Source organism: Sardina pilchardus, chromosome 9 (assembly GCF_963854185.1).
Source record: "Sardina pilchardus chromosome 9, fSarPil1.1, whole genome shotgun sequence".
NCBI classification, from domain to species: Eukaryota; Metazoa; Chordata; class Actinopteri; order Clupeiformes; family Clupeidae; genus Sardina; species Sardina pilchardus.
In genome coordinates, this window is record NC_085002.1 from 34,081,712 (window position 1) to 34,100,808 (window position 19,097).

At 41.9% G+C, this 19,097-nt stretch overlaps 1 protein-coding gene across 3 annotated transcripts in view; it reads right to left on the reverse strand.

Annotated features, from left to right (window-relative positions):
• The window catches only part of usp48 (ubiquitin specific peptidase 48), a 145,478-nt gene that overhangs the window by 39,276 nt on the left and 87,105 nt on the right, over positions 1 to 19,097 (reverse strand). For all 3 annotated transcript variants that reach the window (XM_062544853.1, XM_062544852.1, XM_062544854.1), the window contains 2 exons: positions 18,527 to 18,641; positions 6,584 to 6,726 (listed from right to left, as the gene is read on the reverse strand). In XM_062544853.1, coding sequence (XP_062400837.1) covers positions 6,584 to 6,726; positions 18,527 to 18,641 — 258 coding nt within the window. The remainder of the gene's footprint in view (positions 1 to 6,583; positions 6,727 to 18,526; positions 18,642 to 19,097) is intronic.

The following is a 19,097-nucleotide window of genomic DNA, read 5'->3' on the forward strand; positions in this document are numbered from 1 at the left end:
TATTATTACTATTAGCAGTTACTAGTAGGCCTACACCAGCATAACATTTCTTTCTATTGCTATTTTGGGTCCTGAAATGGCATATCAAGCATCTGCCATGGCTATATGACAAACAGGGGTCTGAATACAACGTCTGATATGAAAAATAAATTATTTTCAAGTGGGGGAAATGGGAAAGTATGAAAAAATGCAGAAATTGGATGTGATTTCAAAAAAGGATTTCTTGTGTACCGCTAATTATACAAATACATTCTATATGCCATTGGAATCAGTAGGATCTCCTGTTTATTTTGATATGCAGTTTGCCATAGGGCAGTTCTGACATCATGAGATATTTCACAGAGAAGAATGGGTATGACGCAGAACTGAATGTGACATTCATTTTTGTATGTAACTGTAACTTTCAACGCTAATTATCTCGCGAACCGTTCATCGTAGAAACGAACGGCTAGCGCCATTAGAAAGGTCAGGTTATGCAGTTTCATATGATATGCCTGTTATTTCTGTGTGAAAATCTCTCGCAGCAATATGACCGAGAAGAATTTGTGCGGGTATGGCCGCGGCCGCATGGTGTGTCTCTCGAAGAAGGCAGAGGGTCGGCTGGCGGCCTGATGGTATTCTTCTCATAGATTGAGAAACACTGGCTTAGTTGATATGGATACAAGAAGACAGCTCCCTGTCCTCACGGCTGCACTTGTGCAGTCGTTTGTGCTTTTTAGCGGCATGTTCATCAGGTCACGGAGCTGCCTGAGCCTCTACGTCAACAATGAATGAGAAATTATTATCAATTCACGCAAGTAGGCTATGCTACATAGCCTGGGTTTCCCATACTGCCTTGCGCAGTGATTTCTTTCACGCTGCTAAGGCAGTCTGGAAACTAACTCCCCCATTTTCGCCTGATGTTGGTGGCCAATCACAGAACAGGGGAGAAAGCAAGACCATGATGAGCTATGCAGAGACGCATTTGACTGACATCCGTGGCGCCCAATGAACGGATCTGGGCATTTTTTCAAATACGAGAAAATGAATGTCTGGTTGCCAGACCACGTCTCATTTGAGAAGTGGGAGGCGTTAGCCAGGCTATATGCTACACACATTTCCCCCTAAACATAAAATGACAATGCCACAGACTGACTTTGAGGTCTTATCCTCTTACTGTCATGCATGTGTCATTAAGCACAGTGCTAAGAATGAGGGGAAAATCACTGTTGAGGAATTTGACACCTGGAGAGAATTGCATACCGACTGTGCCATGAATTTCTCAGGGTCAAATAAGGCAATGGAGCAGGAGGCAGCAAAGAGAATGTGGGCCAGGTCAGTTGGTCGCCACCAGTTGCGGTACACTGAGATGCTGTCAGATGGTGATAGCTCTGCTTTTAGGGAGGTCCCATCACTGAACCCATACCCTGGGCATGAGATTGAAAAGCTTGAGTGTATCAATCATACGCACAAACGAATGGGTACAGCGCTCAGGAAATTCAGCGCTGAGAGGAAATTGGGAGGCAAGGGTTTGGGGAAGCTGACAGCAAAAAAATGCAAAACGTTGCAAAATTATTACTGGGGGGCCATTTTGAATAATCAGGGGTCAATAGATTCCATGAAAGCCGAAATTTGGGCAGGCCTTCTCCACTCCATGTCCACTGATGAAACTCCATTGCACACTAGGTGCAACGTCTCATGGTGTTGGTATCGGAGGGCAGAGGATAAAGGTGACACCCCCGAAAGCCACACACGACATGCCACCACTTACCTCACACGAGAGGTGGGTGAGAAACTTCTCCCCATCTACCATCACATGTCCAGTGACAGTCTTTTAAAAAGAATGCAGCATGGTGGCACTCAAAATGTGAATGAGTGCCTCAATTCTGTGAGCAGGGTCGAGGCAGCAGCAAACATGGCCATCTGCTCTTTTAATGAGGGTGCCTCAGCCATGCTCAGTGTAATGGCAAACCTGTGGCTGGAGAGCACAGTTATAACAGTGAAAAGCATCAAGCAGGCAGACCTGCTCAGGGTGTCGAAAGCCAATGCTGTTCAGTCTGAGAGTGCCAGACGCACACGTAAATTGGTGAGCACAGCAAAGAAGGTTGATAGGCATCAGCAAGAGAACTCTGAGGGGCCTACTTATGGTGCTGGAATGGACTAGAAAGTTGTCTGTATCTACTGGTCTTGTTCTGTGTCATGATACAACTCTGTGTGTTTTGTCAGAAACGTTGTGCATTGTACGGCCGTGTTAATACATTGAGTCAATGCAGTTGTTGGCCTTATGTGTATGCCATGTTATAAAATGATCAATTTTCAGGAGCTTGACATGTTCTAGATATTATTATTACTAAGGGCCTGAGCATTTATTACGCTTTTGAGCAATTGTTTCCAATAGAAATGTATTTATTTCCCCAATTCAAATCTTTAAAGGCCGTTTTCTCAAAATGAGTCATTTTCCGGTAGATACTTTTCAGCCTGTCTAGCACCTATGTACACCAAACTTTCCAGTAACACACTTCCGAGGTATTCCGAAGACATTCACAGAGGGATTTGTTAATAAATCATTCTTGGCCTGATTTATGTGACATTTCAGTCAAAAAAACATGGCAAAATTGTTTTAAGGCTTTTTTAAGGCTATAGACTATAGCTATAGTGTAGTTTGATTTCCTTTGTAATGAAAGAAGATATCCTGAAATCCCTCTGTAAATTTGTCTCTGTAAATCTTGTGTGTAAACGAAATGAAAAAGAAAAAAATCACCTGGCTTTATCATATGTCCAGATCTATCTACCAAAAATATATGCAAAATCGTGCATATTTAATGAGATAATACCTCATTTGCATAATTAAACATAATATTTTTTTTCCTCATACATATGTAAGTAATCAACTGAGGAAGTTTCATGGTGATATCTATTATTTAAAAATGTTACCCTATTCATCAGTAGTGTCTCGCCTCAAGGAGGTGGAGTTGTAATATGAATAGTAGGCTATAATATGCATAACGTGAGCTCATGATTTTAAGAATGATGACATCAGAATTTCAGTATTTTCTCTTTTTATATCAGGATACAATACAATACCCCAAGGTTTGAAATGTTATTTCATACAATCTCTAGGTTCCCCCCCACATAACAGCCCATACGATCTTTTGTTCAATATCTGACTGCTTGTATTGCCTCATGTCTGATAACAAATTTGCCTTGTTGTGTGCAGTAGAATTTTGATGCATTGCAATTAGGGTTGGGACAACGCATCGACTTAATCGATTAGTTAGACGCAAAAAATACGTTGGTTCAAAATACGCAAATAGATACGTCGTCAAAATCAAAACAAGGTTGGCGGCAACGTGAGTGACTCCTCAGACTTTCAAAAGTGCAAGGCAGCACACACTCGTTCCTCTGCAGCGTTTAACTAACTATGGGCCGCAGAGCTGCACCGGTCCGCAGACTGCTTGTCCGTGAGGCGTGGAGTGAAATTAGGCTCGGTGCTTCACCTGATAATTTGCTGCGCAATTGATCAACCGCAGCCCGACAGAAAAAGAAAACAAACGTTTCAGCAATCAGGAGGAAATACTTGCTAATTCGATGTGATTAAAAACATAGAACAACACAATTAAGTGTTGGTATGAGCGTTCATTGAATGCATGCATGTGCGTGTTTGCTGAAACTAAACGATAACGTTGGTGGCAAGTTCCGCTTCAACCTGTTGGAAGGCTGTTTAATTATAAATTATAAACGGGCAGCCGTGGTGTACTGGTTAGCGCATCGGGCTTATAACCGGAGGGTTGCCGGTTCGATCCCCGACCAGTCCACTACGGCTGAAGTGCCCTTGAGCAAGGCACCTAACCCCTCACTGCTCCCCGAGCGCCGCTGGTTGGGCAGGCAGCTCACTGCTCTGGGTTGTGTGATTCACCTCACTGTGTGTTCACTGTGTGCTGTGTGTTCACTAATTCGGTTAAAATTGGGTTAAATGCAGAGAACTGAATTTCCCTCACGGGATCAAAAAAGTATATATTCTATTCTATTCTATTCTTATTTAACGACATTTAATGGAACAACGTGGATTCTTGAAGCGGAGCAGAGTATAGTTCAGTCAAATCTTAATATGGTCAAAAGATTGTAGCCTTAGTCTTTCATTTGAAGATCTCTGCTTCTGTAAAACCTGCGGCGCTGTCGACTGAGACGCCTATCTGCTCGGCCGTAATACATAGACAAAAGTTGGTATTGTGTTTCCTGAATCCTTACATCCAGAGATTCAAATGGAATTTCATTAAAAAGCATGTACATTTTGTCTCCATTGCTGTTGTTTTCAGACGTATTTATCATGCAACCATGCAAAAGCAATTAGCTATTGTAATTATACTGTATCTTACATTACTAAAGCAGGTCTCTGAAGTCCCAAAGACTTCAGATGCATGAATTATGAAAGCCTGAGACAATAATAAAAAAAAAACGTTTATACTCTATTTAGGACATGAAAATATATTTTTTTTTTTCCAAAAATATTATTTTGTCAGGAAGTTACGAACATGTCCACTACAGTGGACTACATGCACCTCAGCGCTCAAGCATAAAAGTGTAAACCTAATGTAAAAATTAAACAAACTGAGTTTTTCTCAAATTAACCTCATTTTATGGTCATTAACCATTAGTTCATCAATCTTATCCCATCAACTATTTGCACCCTGACTCTCTGCATCTCCTTCATAATAGTCATATCCCATGCCTCTATTGTTCTCTGGCAGCCACTCATTATCACTTGTGTCACTATTCTGATCATCACAGGAGTCAGAGGGGTCTTCCCTATTCTTTGCTGCACTTGTGGTCTAAAAATATGATAAAAATTATAATAAAATGCTAATTTTTACAAACACAAACTACAACTAATATGCATAAAATCATAATTATGCATACAATATTAATATTATGCATACAATGTAAAAAACTAACATAAATATACCCAAAATGCACTGAATTGCAACCAAAATAGTCATTATAAGAGATGAATCAACCACATGACTTGTGTTAGAAATATACCTAGGATGTATGACGTCCACTTTATTGGACACATGGTTAATCGCAATTTACAACTTAGTTGAATTTTTTTTTTTTTTAATTTTCTTACAAATATTGTTCCTTAGATATTCCTGCATATCATCATATTTTTTTTTTTACCTCTGGAGTTGTCCTGTTATAGAGGGATTGACAGGATATTCTAGCAGTGGTCAACAAGTGTGGCTATCTGTCGGCCATCTTTGATTCAGAGGAGGATCACTTGTAGTTACAACACCCAACCACTGAATACACCTCAATGGTTGGGGGCAGCAGAGAGCAGTCTAACGACTGATATGCAACTCCACCATAGAATCTATTGCATTTAGAAGAAAATGACTTTTTAAACAGCTGTCCACTGTAGTCACCGCTATGCGCCAGAGGGTTAAAATAAGCCTACTTAACTTGTCATTTTATTGATGACAGTTTGGATCTTGTCTCCTTTAATTTGACAACACTCCCAGTGTTTTCAAGGCTTCAAGGTTGTATTGAATGCTACCTCTGACTTAGAATGCATTACTTTGCACTTGTACAGTCTTTCATTTTGGAATTTTAAAGGAACACTTCACTGTTTTTTCATATTAAACTACGTTATTCCCTTAACTAAGACGAGTTGATACATACCTCTCACGTTTCAATGCGTGCACTCACTGGCTCTGGCGCGCGGCGCAATTTTGATAGCATTAAGCTAGCCCAATGCATTCATTAGGATCCAAACAGAGATGAAGTTAGAAGCGACCAAACACCTCCATGTTTTCCCTATTAAAATACAGTTACACGAGTAGTAATACGACCAAGTATGGTGAGACAAAATAAAACGTGGTGCATTTGTAAGCAGGTAAGAGGGATAACTATATTGTGTGGCGCAGTAATATCCTCACTATTGCACTCAGTTTCACTTTGGAGTGATGATATTACTGCGCAGAGTCTGCCAATGTTATTCCGCCACACATATAATTATCCCTTTTGCCTGCTTAGAAATGCACCACGTTTTATTTTAATCAGTGTTTTGTTCTTGTTTGTTGCAAATATTGTGATTTTGGCCCCTAGAGGACAATATACCAATTAAACTGAACTGAAATGCAAAAGAAACTTTTGTGTAACTTGGTTGTGTTGATTGGATATACATACATTTAGGTAGTTAAAGGTACACTATGCAACATTTTTCAGTTAATCAATTCGTTTCATACTGTTATATGATTAAATGAGTCATTACCGGTCGAATGGTGTTTTTTTCGGCCGCCCTAGTGGTGTGTAGCGGTAGAACCACGCTTGCAATTTCAGGAGCCCTCGGGACGCACCCATGGTCTAGGAAGTCTCATGTGAAGTCTCTATCATGCTCATGAAAAGGCAGACTGACCGATTGAGGAGTTTTGTAAAATATACACGCTAAAGCTGTAGAGGAAACTCTGCAGAGAAATATGCAAGCATAAAACGAGCGAAAATGAAAAGTAAAAGCAAAATCCTGCATAGTTTCCCTTTAATTATTGGCAGGGGTACCCCCTGGCTGAATCCCCAAAAAGATTTAAAAAAAACTCCCAAGACGTACCTTTGCTCAACATGATGTTGGAACGATCTCCATTGGTTTTGTGGTCACCATGCTTAGTATGCTCCTCATCCTCTTCCATCTGCTCAAATGCCAGCTGCTTCCAGATGCGTAGAGACAGTTTGCCCACCCAAAACCCTTTATCACTGGGAAACAGTAGCAGGATTGGGTTGCATTATTTTACTCTGCAAGTTACATAGCACCACCCTCCAGAACTTTGGAACCCCTCTTGGAAAACATCATTTCAACATATGTTATGTAATATCAGTGATTCCTCTCAATTGTTTTAGATAGATAGATAGATAGATAGATAGATAGATAGATAGATACTTTATTGATCCCCAAGGTGAAATTCAAGAAGCAGGGACATTGTGGAAACACAAGCACAGCAATCTCCTTTCCTTCCTTTCGTTATATATCATGCTTCACAAAATGTACAAAATGTACATACAGTGGGTACGGGTTGAGAATGCACCTTCTCCCGCGGGACTCCCGAAGAGATCCCGCAGGCCGTCAAGCCGATTTTTTTCGAGGCTAAGGCAATGTACCCAAACAACCACCAGGTGGCAGAAAGTTTCATCCCGCATTTCAAAATGATGAAGACCGCATATCCGTCAATAGTCGACTCCTTAATCTCATTTAATCATTACAATGAAGGTGATGACTGGCGAAATTATTCAAACGACGTTTCAATGAACCATTGTTGAAATGAATGAAAATGGTTATAGAAAATCGCCTACAGCCTAACGCCGACACAGCTGATTCTTTGATTGATTCTAAGCTGTTTTGATGTAGGGGATGGGTAAACTGGCGCGCTACAAACATGTTACCAATCAAATGTAATATTAGTAGGACTAGCCTACTTAGACACTTTAGTCATAGGCAACGTTGCCATGTTAATTTGGGCTGGAAGTGCTTGCTTGTGGTGGCGCTCCTGTCCGCTGCTTCTCCCGAATTGTGTGGCAAATTTGTCAGCAATCAGGTTAAATGTCAAATCATATTTATTTCTCTTTGTCGCCATGGTATTGGGGGAAACGCGGAGAAACGAGACAGTCAGTCCTTGTATTTTTTCTTCGCGTTTCGTTATAAGAAATATATAGGCAATAGTTAGTCTTCGTCCGTATTGAACAGATAGGCTACGGGACGCTCTTTGTTCCGTATTTTAAGGAACTACTCAATGCACACACACTACAATGAAAAACACACAAAGAAATCGCTAAACATATAGCCTACAACCAAATGACACTTTAATGCAGCGTTTCTCAAACTATGGGCCGCGAGACGTGGAGACTGCTGCTGGTCCGCGAGACATGGAGTGAAATTAGGTCCGGTGATCTGATAATTTGCTGCGCAATTGACCAAGCAACCGCGGACCGACCGACAGAAAAAGAAAGCAAACGTTGCTGCTATCGGGAGGAAATGCTTGCTAATTTGATGTGTTTAAACATAGAGCCATACAATTAGGTGTGTCTGTTATTATGATAATTTTCGAGCATAACTGCTTGTCCATAGCTCAGTGACAGGTGTTAATAGCCTTGCCATAAGCACTGCTGTGGAATGCAGGTGCTTCTTTTATTATGCGGTTAGAGCATAAGCGCTCACTCATATAGACCAGGGGTCTTCAACCTTTTTCAGCCCAAGGACCCCTTGGCTGTGAGAGAGACTGAGCACGGACGCCCACACCTGGCACACCTCAAATCATGCCCATCATTTGAACCGTCAGTCATTAGTGCCTACATGCATGCACGTACGCGCACGCACACACACGAACGCACACATTCTAAAAATAAGTTATTATTAACAGGGGGGTAACTTCTTTATACAACTCGTTTCTGATAATTCTTTACATAGTGTTGCATAAACTCGCCCTATAATAGAATGAATGTCACAAGGGTCAACTAAGGTGGATATGTAAGGGATAATCAACGACGCACCGTGCGTTTATAGGAAAATAATGCACGTTTTAAGTGTTAATAAGGTCCCGACGCCGCAGGCATTATTCCAGTGCATTATTTTCCTATAAACGCACGGCGCGGAGTTGATTATCCCGTTTATACCACTGCTACTATCATTTTCGTTTATATTGCCGCTGTCTTAGATACAACGTTGCTGTGTTTACCGTTACATTCACATTGGCGAATTAATATTCAAGTGTGAGAAGCTCCGCTTTAACCCTCTCTAGTGGTATAAATTCAGTTAAATTCAGGCAAAGCTTCATTTGCTCAACATGATACAGACAGAGAGCCTCTGCATCTTGTGTAAATATAACTTGTCTTACACAAGGAAACACAAACACACAAGATTATCGTTATCGTTTCATTTTGATGGTATGACATCGCGGAGAACGTTGGATTAATGAATTCACGCAGAACGCCTTGACCCCCGGTTGAAGACCCATGATATAGACTATAACTCAGGGACAGGTGCAAAACCACCAACTGGGATGGATCGAAGGGCAAGCAAGCACTGCCACACAACGTGAAGGCCTTTGTGTTGTCAACTCTAAACAGAAAGTTTCCTACGATGGGGAGAAGTGGCCGCAAGGACTGCATCGATAAGATAAACGAATGCCTATGCAAGCCCCGAAACCCCGGTGATACATTTTCTTTCCTTTAATTCAATAAAAAAAATTTTATCTGAAGAACTTTTCCGAGGTTGTCTTGTCTACCAAATCCTAAACTTAAATAGCGTAAACATTTTATCTTATGACAAAACTCTTAGGGGGAACAGTTAGGCAGCCCTTCCTCCATATCGTAGTAGGCCTATAGGCAATTTATTAGAGGGGTCAAAAAAACTCATAAAGTAGGCTAGCCTGCTACTTTTTCCAGACTAAATGTGTCACTTTAGTGATTGGCTCTTTCAAATGCAAATGAGGTGGATGGGCTTTTGAATGGGCCTGCTGCAGGTGAGAGGACAAATCCTAAGAATTTGTTGTTTTTACAAAGTGCCATTATCATTGGCATATTCTCTTAAAGGGATATTCCGCCATTTGTGGAAATACGCTCATTGTCCACCTTCCCTCGAGCAAAACAATCGATATTTACCTTGCTCCCGTTCATCCAGCCATTCTGTGAGTCTGGCGATACAACTTTTAGCTTCAGCCTAGCATAGATCATTGAATCGGATTAGACCATTAGCTTCTCGCCTGCTAGCTTCATGTTTAAAAGTGACTAAGATTTCTGGTAATTTTCCCATTTAAAACGTGTCTCCTCTCAAGTTAGAAAGTGCAATAAGACCAACTGAAAATGAAACCTGGCGTTTTTCTAGGCTGATTTGACATGGAACTACACTCTCATCTGGCGTAATAATCAAGGCAACTTGCAGCTACTGGCACTACTACTGCTTGTTGTCTATGGGGACTATTTTCAAATGCTGCGTACGATATCACTGCGCCTATAGTACGTTTGCAAGTTGCCTTGATTATTACGCCAGATGAGAGTGTAGTTCCATGTCAAATCAGCCTAGAAAAACGCCAGGTTTCATTTTCAGTTGGTCTTATTGCACTTTCTAACTTGAGAGGAGACACGTTTTAAATGGGAAAATTACCAGAAATCGTAGTCACTTTTAAACATGAAGCTAGCAGGCAAGAAGCTAATGGTCTAATCCGATTCAGTGATCTATGCTAGGCTGAAGCTAAAAGTTGTATCGCCAGACTCACAGAATGGCTGGATGAACGGGAACAAGGTAAATATCGATTGTTTTGCTCGAGGGGAGGTGGAAAATGAGCGTATTTCCAAAAATGGCGGAATATCCCTTTAAAACAATACATAAGTTTAGAGCGAACGTTTCAACTATGTTTGCCATGGTAGACAAAAACACTCAAATAAAACAATAGCCTAAAAAATAACTGTAGTGCGTAATGGACACGGCTCTATATCCTAAATAATTTTCGAGGTTCGCCATTTGGTAAAAAGCCAGGTCTATATATATATATATAGAGAGAGAGAGAGAGAGAGAGAGAGAAAGAGAGAGAGCGAGATTCATGCATTCTGCATTACCGTGACCCTATACCTTGGATGTTTTTTTTTTCTCATTGGAATACAGCAGGACAGGATGCCTTTTATCTATCAAACGCAAAAGCTGAGATTGTTGGAAGGACTAGGCTACTCAACAAACTTGTTTTTCGTTTCTGGTAGATCTCGTTATCGTTTTGGATTGTCGGATTTTATACTTATTGTATATATAGGATGAACAAAGTCCATGGATTTGCTATATTAAATCCAGTAGCCTAATAATTAGGCTATGTGCCACGTCCAATTTCGCAAGTGGTGTAGTAGGCCTAGGCTACATTTAAAAATCGACAGCCGTAGATCCATTTCATGAAGAGCAATTGTCTTGTGCGATCATGCCCCCTCCCCCACACTCGTCTAACCAGTTCACTACATTATAGCCTACCTATAGCCTATGTGGCACTGAGGACGACTGCCTCTCCCTCTTCTCTCTCGACAGACACCTGAGCCCGACACTATGTCAATGTAAAAATGTGCGTGAGTGTGCGCTGAACCACGAATTCACATAGGCTATTACTTTTCAGCAGACATCGCAAACATAAAAAAAATCACAAAACAGAAAATCTTTCATTTTTTAATAAAACGACAACTTTTCTCTTGATGAGTTCCGGAGAGGTTCTTCGAGTGGGTTTCGAACCCCGAGCGCGGACGTACCTTGCACATGCTCCAACCAGTTGCGCCACAGCTCGATTGTTTACACCGTTATGCTTTATTCGCGCGATGGACTTGAGACGCCGATCAAAAGTTTATTAATTCACCACATGATAAAATGCTGTCATATAGCTTGACGCCCAGCAGCCTATGGTAGTCTATGCCTATCTCTGAATCAACATGAACATGCATACGATACATACGTTGCTAGAAACTTATATTGCGGAGCTAGGCCTCCTAGTCGATGGTTACAATGAATCACCCTCACTGCCCTATCACATATCTGACCATCCATTGTTACAATGTTACAAAATGCGCGATCTTCTCCATGCATGTAGCCTACGGTTATAAGTAAAGTGACAAGCATAGGCATGTATTAAAGAGATTTCTGTTAAATACATTTTATTTTCAGTCGTCAAAAGTGGTGGGGACAAAATCTGTGATAACAAGTGCTGGGTACATGTAGGCTACCCAGCGTCGCCGGTTAAAATGAACATGCCTCCGTTTTAAAATAGCCTATACACGGAAATGCGGTCTTGTAGGCTAACCGTAATGAATTCATGAATTAATCTAAGGTTGCCTTTCGAGTATTTCAGGTTGAATTGAAGGCTATTTCCTTCTGATAGGCCTATAGGCGATTTTCTAAAACCATTTTCATTCATTTCAACAATGGTTTATTGAAACGTCGTTTGATTAATTTCGCCAGTCATCACTTTCATTTTAATGATTAAATGAGACGGATATGCGGAGCATTTCTCTCCCCCTCCATTGACCAAAACGTTGCTCTGGCATCTCTGCTGGACTGACTGAGTTATAGGCTACGTCGAGTGAGAGAGCTGTGAGGTAGGCTGTAAACATTCGAAAACTCTGCAACTGCAATCTAACATGCCGAGCGTCATGTCTCTTTTCTCCGCTTGTCACCAGCGCGGTGTCCTCGGGTTTTTCCATGAGCCGAACCTTCATATTATTAGGGCGGTCTATGTTGCCCCCTTGCGGTTGCAGTTTTCCCGATGCTTCGGGAGTCCCGATGTGCGGGAAAGAAAGGAGCATTCTCAACCCGTACCATCTGTAGAGGAATATATTCACTATTATGCTATAAACGTATGAGCAACTAGATGTCCTGTACATTCTCTCTGCAAAAATAAATTACGCTCGTCAATTTGCCTCGTTCTATTCCAGCTGCTACTCTTGCAACTTTTGTGTATGTAAATGAGTGTATGCATAGTGTGTGCTTATTTTTGTGTGCACGTGTGTAGCTGACACAGCCCCACATGAAAGGAATTCCACACACCAGGATCCTACACTTCAAATTGCATGCAGTTTTGAACCAAAGATACCTGTGATTACAACACATCGTTTTTGCCTTTTCATTTTTAACGAGGTGGTGCTACATCTCAAATGAATGGATATGGGATGTTGACATGGCCCCCGGAGACTAAAGAAGGTACACACAAAGGGTGTTTCTCAAAGTCAAGGATTGGTCCTTCCAAGCCACTTTTTCAAGGACGTTACATCATCAAATCTCGTCAAGCACTGTTCCAAAGTCAAGGATGCTTTCAAATTCTAGCAAGTACTGAGTCCTTCGTTCTGAGAATTTCTGAGAATTTTGGAGGATGCATCGATGGATCCTCGGCGTGAAGAAATAACCCACAATCCTTTGCGTATGGACAATTAGACATTTTCTGACGGTGTGATTTAAAAGTAAGAGGGAGAGGGAGATGGAGATGGAAAGTAGATTCAAAGAAGCAGTGCGTGTTAATGTAGGCTAAATACGATGCATGTGATCTTGACGGCTGGGGACGGTACTGGGAAGGTGTGTAGCCTCGTCTCTCTAGCACCCGACTTGAAAGAAAGCATTCTATCAAGGATGCGCTCTTGACTTTGAGAAACACCATAAATCTCAACCGATTTCTCATCTGTGAGAGACCCCACACATGAAGATAAAAAATCAGCTTTGATCGTGTTGTGCGTGGTGTGCTCCGATATTCCAAATACAGCACACCACAGACAAAGATTTGTCTTCCGACGCACTAGAATCTTGTCCCTCAAGCCAGAAATCTCGCGTGATCAAGCGTGATCTGACATAGTACTCTGACTGAATGCTTATCAGTTCAATTTTCGAAACACAAACGGACATTTGGAAAAATAGAAAAATGGATTCCAGCATCCAATTTTTCATTTTTTCCCGCCAAATTAAAAAATTGGATCTTTAAACTGTTTTTCCAATTTGCTTTTTTAATCCTGAGGATCAGAAATGTAGAAAATTCCAAAAATTGCATTTGCGCTCCAATTATTCAAGTCTACTACAATGATACTCTCTCCCTCGTTCCATCTTGTTCCACCACGATTGCTTAGTTGGTAATTATCATGGGTGTGTCTGGATGTTTACTAGACGGGCATTCCAGAAGACTGGGGGCAATGCCGACGCTGGATAACTACGAGAATAAGCTCTGTAGCCTAAACTATAAGCCCTTTTCACATTGAAAGACGCAGAGTTCGTGGGAGGAGACGTTTTTTTGCCGTATCGTGTGTCTAAAAACGAAAATATGCCGGCCTGTTGTGCCTGTTCCTACATGGGGGACCAGAAGGCAGGACAAGCAGGCAGGCATTCCGTGCAACAGTCAACGTTAAATAACTGCAAGCTTTATGGATTTAAAGATTGTCATAGTGTGTTGTCTCTGCTATTGCTGCTTTTGATCAGTCAGATTTTAAATCTCCTGAGGTGGTGGACATATTGGCCCATTCTCAACCTCGTCTGCTAATGTGCCACCTCCAAAAACCTCGGACCGAACTGCAAAAAAGACGGGGCAAATTGTTGGAGTGCTGTCCAGTATGAAAGCAGAAAGCACCTATCCACTGCATATACAGGACCACTTGAGGCTGCCGCAGACGCGACAAGTTGATTTGTCCCTTCCCCAAATTCTTCTGTAAGACGTTTTGCACTTAATTTAATTTAATTTATTTAATTTATTTCACTTATAGAGCACCAAAACATTACACTTTAGTGTAATGTTACAGTGTAATGCCATTACACTTTGCATGGCACTTTACAGAGTGTTAAACATTCAAAGAGAGCCCATGAGTAACAAGGGCAAGGAAAAACTCCCTAGAATTGGATATACATATAGGAAGAAACCTCAGACAGATCCACGACTCAAGGGCCCAACCCATCTGCCTAGGGTCAGTTACAGTAGAGTAAAGTCATTAGTAGTATCAGAAAGTTCAAATAGTCCAGTGTAGGGGATAAATTGTCCATTAGTAACACTTGCCCGCAATAACCCACATTCTCATACTTGCCCGTAAGTAGGCTAGGCTATAACCCACATTTCGTATAATTACATATACAAGCATATATTTCACCTATTCTCGTAGTTATCCAGCATTGGCGTGTCTGCCCCAAGCCTTTTGGAATACCCGCCTAGTAAACATCCAGACACACACCCAGGATTATAGCCAACCAATCGTTGCTAACTAGGTGGAACGAGGGAGAGAGTATCATTGCAGTAAGCTATAGAATAATTAAAGCCCAGACACTGTTTCATAATTTCAAAAATGTCTGATCCTCAGAAAATTGGAAAACCAATTTCTAATTTGTCAAGGTGGGAACAAATGAAAAATTCTGCTTTTCCAAATGTCTGTTTGTGTTTAAAAATTGAACTGATAAGCGTTACATGGACCCCGTGGGGGCAGTCACACCAAAAATAATCATTGAACTAACTACAAGAAGAAGTGAAGAAGAGCGAGTGTAAACACATGCATACCAGCTGCTACACATTGTGCGTGCTCAGCTGCCCTCGGAACACCCCACACACTACAGGATATCCAGTCGCAAATATTGAACATGTTTAATATTTACAATTGTCGTGCCGAGCGTTTTCCGAGGCAATTGTCGGGAGAATTCTGACTCTTAAAGGGGACATATTATGCAAAACTCACTTTTTGCGGGCCTTTGTGTTCATATTTAGGCCTCTACTGTTCTTATAAACACTCCAAGCGTGAAAAAAACCCATCCATCCGTTTTCTGTAGATCAGTAGAAATACTTTGGTGTCAAGAATAGTATGCTGCTGTGAGCCATTTGGATTGCTCCCTTATTCTGATGTAATACTAAGGGAATTTGCATAGACCAACCCTAGCACCAGGGTCTAACATATGTGGTTGGATGCCGGCTCTGTTTGTAGTCATTTTCACCTGTGAAACGAGCAGCGTAATCAATACATGCAGCCGGAGGCGTGGCCAGCCCAGAAAGGCTCAATTTGGGAGAGACCAATTCTAAACTAGTTTAAAAAGAGGTATAATATGTCCCCTTTAACACACCACACACTACAAGATAATCTTAACCCTTTCGGCGCCAAAGTCGCCACATTGCGACATCACACATTACTGAATAAAACAGCGGTTTTCTCCAAGTAGAGTGCTAAATCTCATATATACTCCCCACCACTAGTTGGCAGACATCCCATACTTCGACCCGAGAGCACAATGACGTCATGTTTCAATGCAAAATGTTCGAGAAAATCCCACTCAAACTTGTGGATGAGAAACCGGAGATAGTTAGCCACGGAGCTAGTTAGCTGAAGCGGTATTACTGGATTTAGCACGATTTTAAACGAGATGACAAGCAAAAAGTTTACATGTACTGACGTGATAGGTCTCCTTTTCGCTGATTCTGATTCTGAAGGAGAAAATCTGACTTTGGGAGATGACGGTCGGTCGTTTAGCAAGCCTGATGTAGCCACTTGTAATTTACTAGGCAAAGACAACCTGTGGAGATGCTGGGCAAAGCGAGGAAAATGCTCAAACACAAACGCAGACACACACATACACACACGACCCTTTGCCCAACATAGATGAGAGTATTCATGGATGTGTTAGACGTGCAGGAGTGGTGAGAATAGCGCAGGGACCAGTGTTAGTGTTCACTCGTTCTAAGCTTCCATTCCGGCCACAGTGCCTCCATGCGCGGCAGTGTTTACTAAGCACAGCACACACGAGTTCATCTCTGCTCCCAGCTCTAGTGCTGATCACATGGGAGATGTGGGCAAAGTGTTTCGCTGATTCTGAAGGAGAATATTTGACTTTGGGAGATGACGGTCGGTCGTTTAGCGAGCCTGATAGCCCCGTTGCGTCTTTGCCTAGTATCTAAAGACGCAGCGTGGAGATGCTTGGCCAAGCAAGGAAAATGCACAAGCACAAACACAGACACACACACACACGCACACGACCCTTTGCCCAACATAGATGAGAGTATTCATGGATGTGTTAGACGTGGCAGGAGTGGTGAGAATAGCGCAGGGACCCGCGTTAGTGTTCACTCGTTTTACCACGCCGGCCACAGTGCCTCCATGCTCGGCAGTGTTTACGAAGCACAACACACACAAGTTCATCTCCGCTCCCAGCTCTAGTGGTGATGACAGGGGGAGACGTGGGTGAAGTGTTTCGCCGATTCTGATTCTGAAGGAGAATATCTGACTTTGGGAGATGACGGTCGGTCGTTTAGCAAGCCTGAAAGCCACGTTGCGCAACGTGGAGATGCTAGGCAACGCGAGGCAAATGCACAAGCACAAAGACAGACATAGACGCACAAACACACACACGACTTTTTGCCCAACATAGATGAGAGTATTCATGGATGTGTTAGACGTGGCAGGAGTGGTGAGAATAGCGCAGAGACCAGCGTTAGTGTTCACTCGTTTTACCACGCCGGTCACAGTGCCCGGCAGTGTTTACCAAAGCACAACACACACACGAGTTCATCTCTGCTCCCAGAGTCTTTCAACCCGTTGCTAAATGTAAGCGGAGGCAGAGGCAGAGCCACTCGCGGTCGCGGTGTCAATTCATGGGTTTCATCAGGTCCCTTTCCACAGGTGTATAAAATCAAGCATTGATTATCAATGCAGACTGCATGGTGCTTGATTACTACACCTGTGGAAAGGGACCTGATGAAACCCATGAATAGGAGAGGTGGGCGTGGGAGAGGCTTGATGTGTATGTGTAAGTGTAAGTGATGTGTAGGAACAAATTTGAAATCATTCTGTTTTTTTTCCACTTTGCCTATAATGATGACTCTGTCGAGAGGGGCCAGCCAGGTTATGATAGGCTGTTCAAGGTGCGCCCAATCATTGACCTGTTTTACTGTTTACATGAGTTTTGCAGTTTGGCAATAGTTCTGAGGGCACCTCAATATTGCTCTTGTTGTCTCTGTGCTTTGCTTTGCAATTACATGTTGCACACTCTCTATACTACAAATGTTTATGTGGATAGATGGCCACTGATTAGGCCTCTGCAGCTAAAAAGCAGTTACTGTTATTATTATTATCATATTATAATGATTATAATGATTATAATGATAATAATAGTGAAGAGAAGAAAAAATAAAATAAAAATGTCCTCCAATAGATGGGGTGGTGGTGGAGAGAGAGAGAGAAAAAAGACTTATTTTTCCGTTTTTGTGTTTGAGTGTTGTGGTATAGTAATAGTTCTAGTTTACCACTGTTGGCTTACAATTTACTTTTTCCTGTTCATTTCATATGTGGACAGCATAACAAATAGATGGAGAGGTTGAATTTGATGAAATAAGTTCAACTCTTTCAAAATATCAGGTATTTCCTGAAAATTACAAAATCCAATATGGCCGCCACCATATGACGTCATAATATGCAAATTAGATGAGCAAATTTATTCTCAACATAAACTTTAGGTCATTCTGAATATTTGTCTCATTTACACTTTTTCTCCATCTCTAACTACTTTCCAGCCAGAGCATTCTGAAATTTAGATATCAAAATCTAGTATTTTTCGAAATAAAACCCGGCGCCCAAAGGGTTAAGAGCTTATGAAAATAGGTTTTCTGTCTTTGGTCGGAAGGGGGAAATCGGGGCAAAATCAGCCCGATTATCTTTATGTGTGTACCTCCCTTAACACACCCTCATTGGGTCATTCTAGGCCTAAGGTTCTCAAACATTCACAAAAAGCTGTGTCCGGGTTTTCCTCTTTTCGGGGGGCCTGGTGTGGCAACTGGGCAATGGACCAAAAATGAAAAACAATGGATCCAAGTCATCCAGGTTTCATGCTGCCTGGTCTTTCAGTGTCCCGGGAACCGCTGACACAAATTAATTGAAGTTAAAAAAAAGTCCAGAAGAAGAAAACTGACTAAACCTATGACTGCTACACTAGCTATGTGATGGTCACGGCTATGCTAGCTAGCGGCGGTCATAATAAATATTCAGTGCCACTACATTCAACTCATTCATCATCTCATCTTCAATGATACCACACTTATGTTACCTTGGTGGTGGTGCTTTGATGAGGTTGGACATCTCCTTGTAGTCGTCTGTGAGCTGATTCTTCAACCGCAGAACTTGGCAACGCTGCGTGACACACTCTCTACACAGGGACGATTCTGCCAAAAAAGGTCATAGGTCACTGAGAAGTCTTGGTCAATGAGCAATGTCACATGGCTTAACGAAACCAGTATGTTTGACAAAACCAAAAGAATACAATGAATAAACAAACATTTAAAACCAAATTTACTGGTAGTGGTAGAGATGCACCAATCGATTGGCTGGTGACCGGAATCGGACGATTTTCACGTGATCGGCCATGACCGGCAACCGGCCGGTCAGTCTGAGACATGCCGATTTTATGCCGGTCAAATGTACTCGCATGTATTTGTAACAACATCACACTGAGTTTGCAAAGTTTGATGAAGCTAAAGGCCACCAGTCTGGATACAGCGCTAATACTGAGTTTTTCTATGCAGCGAACGCTGCTTTGCCATATTGCGTGGAATTTACGAAGCTGTCACTTCAGGATACAGCGCTCATCAAAGCCCGTCCTTGCAGCTAATTGTGTGTTT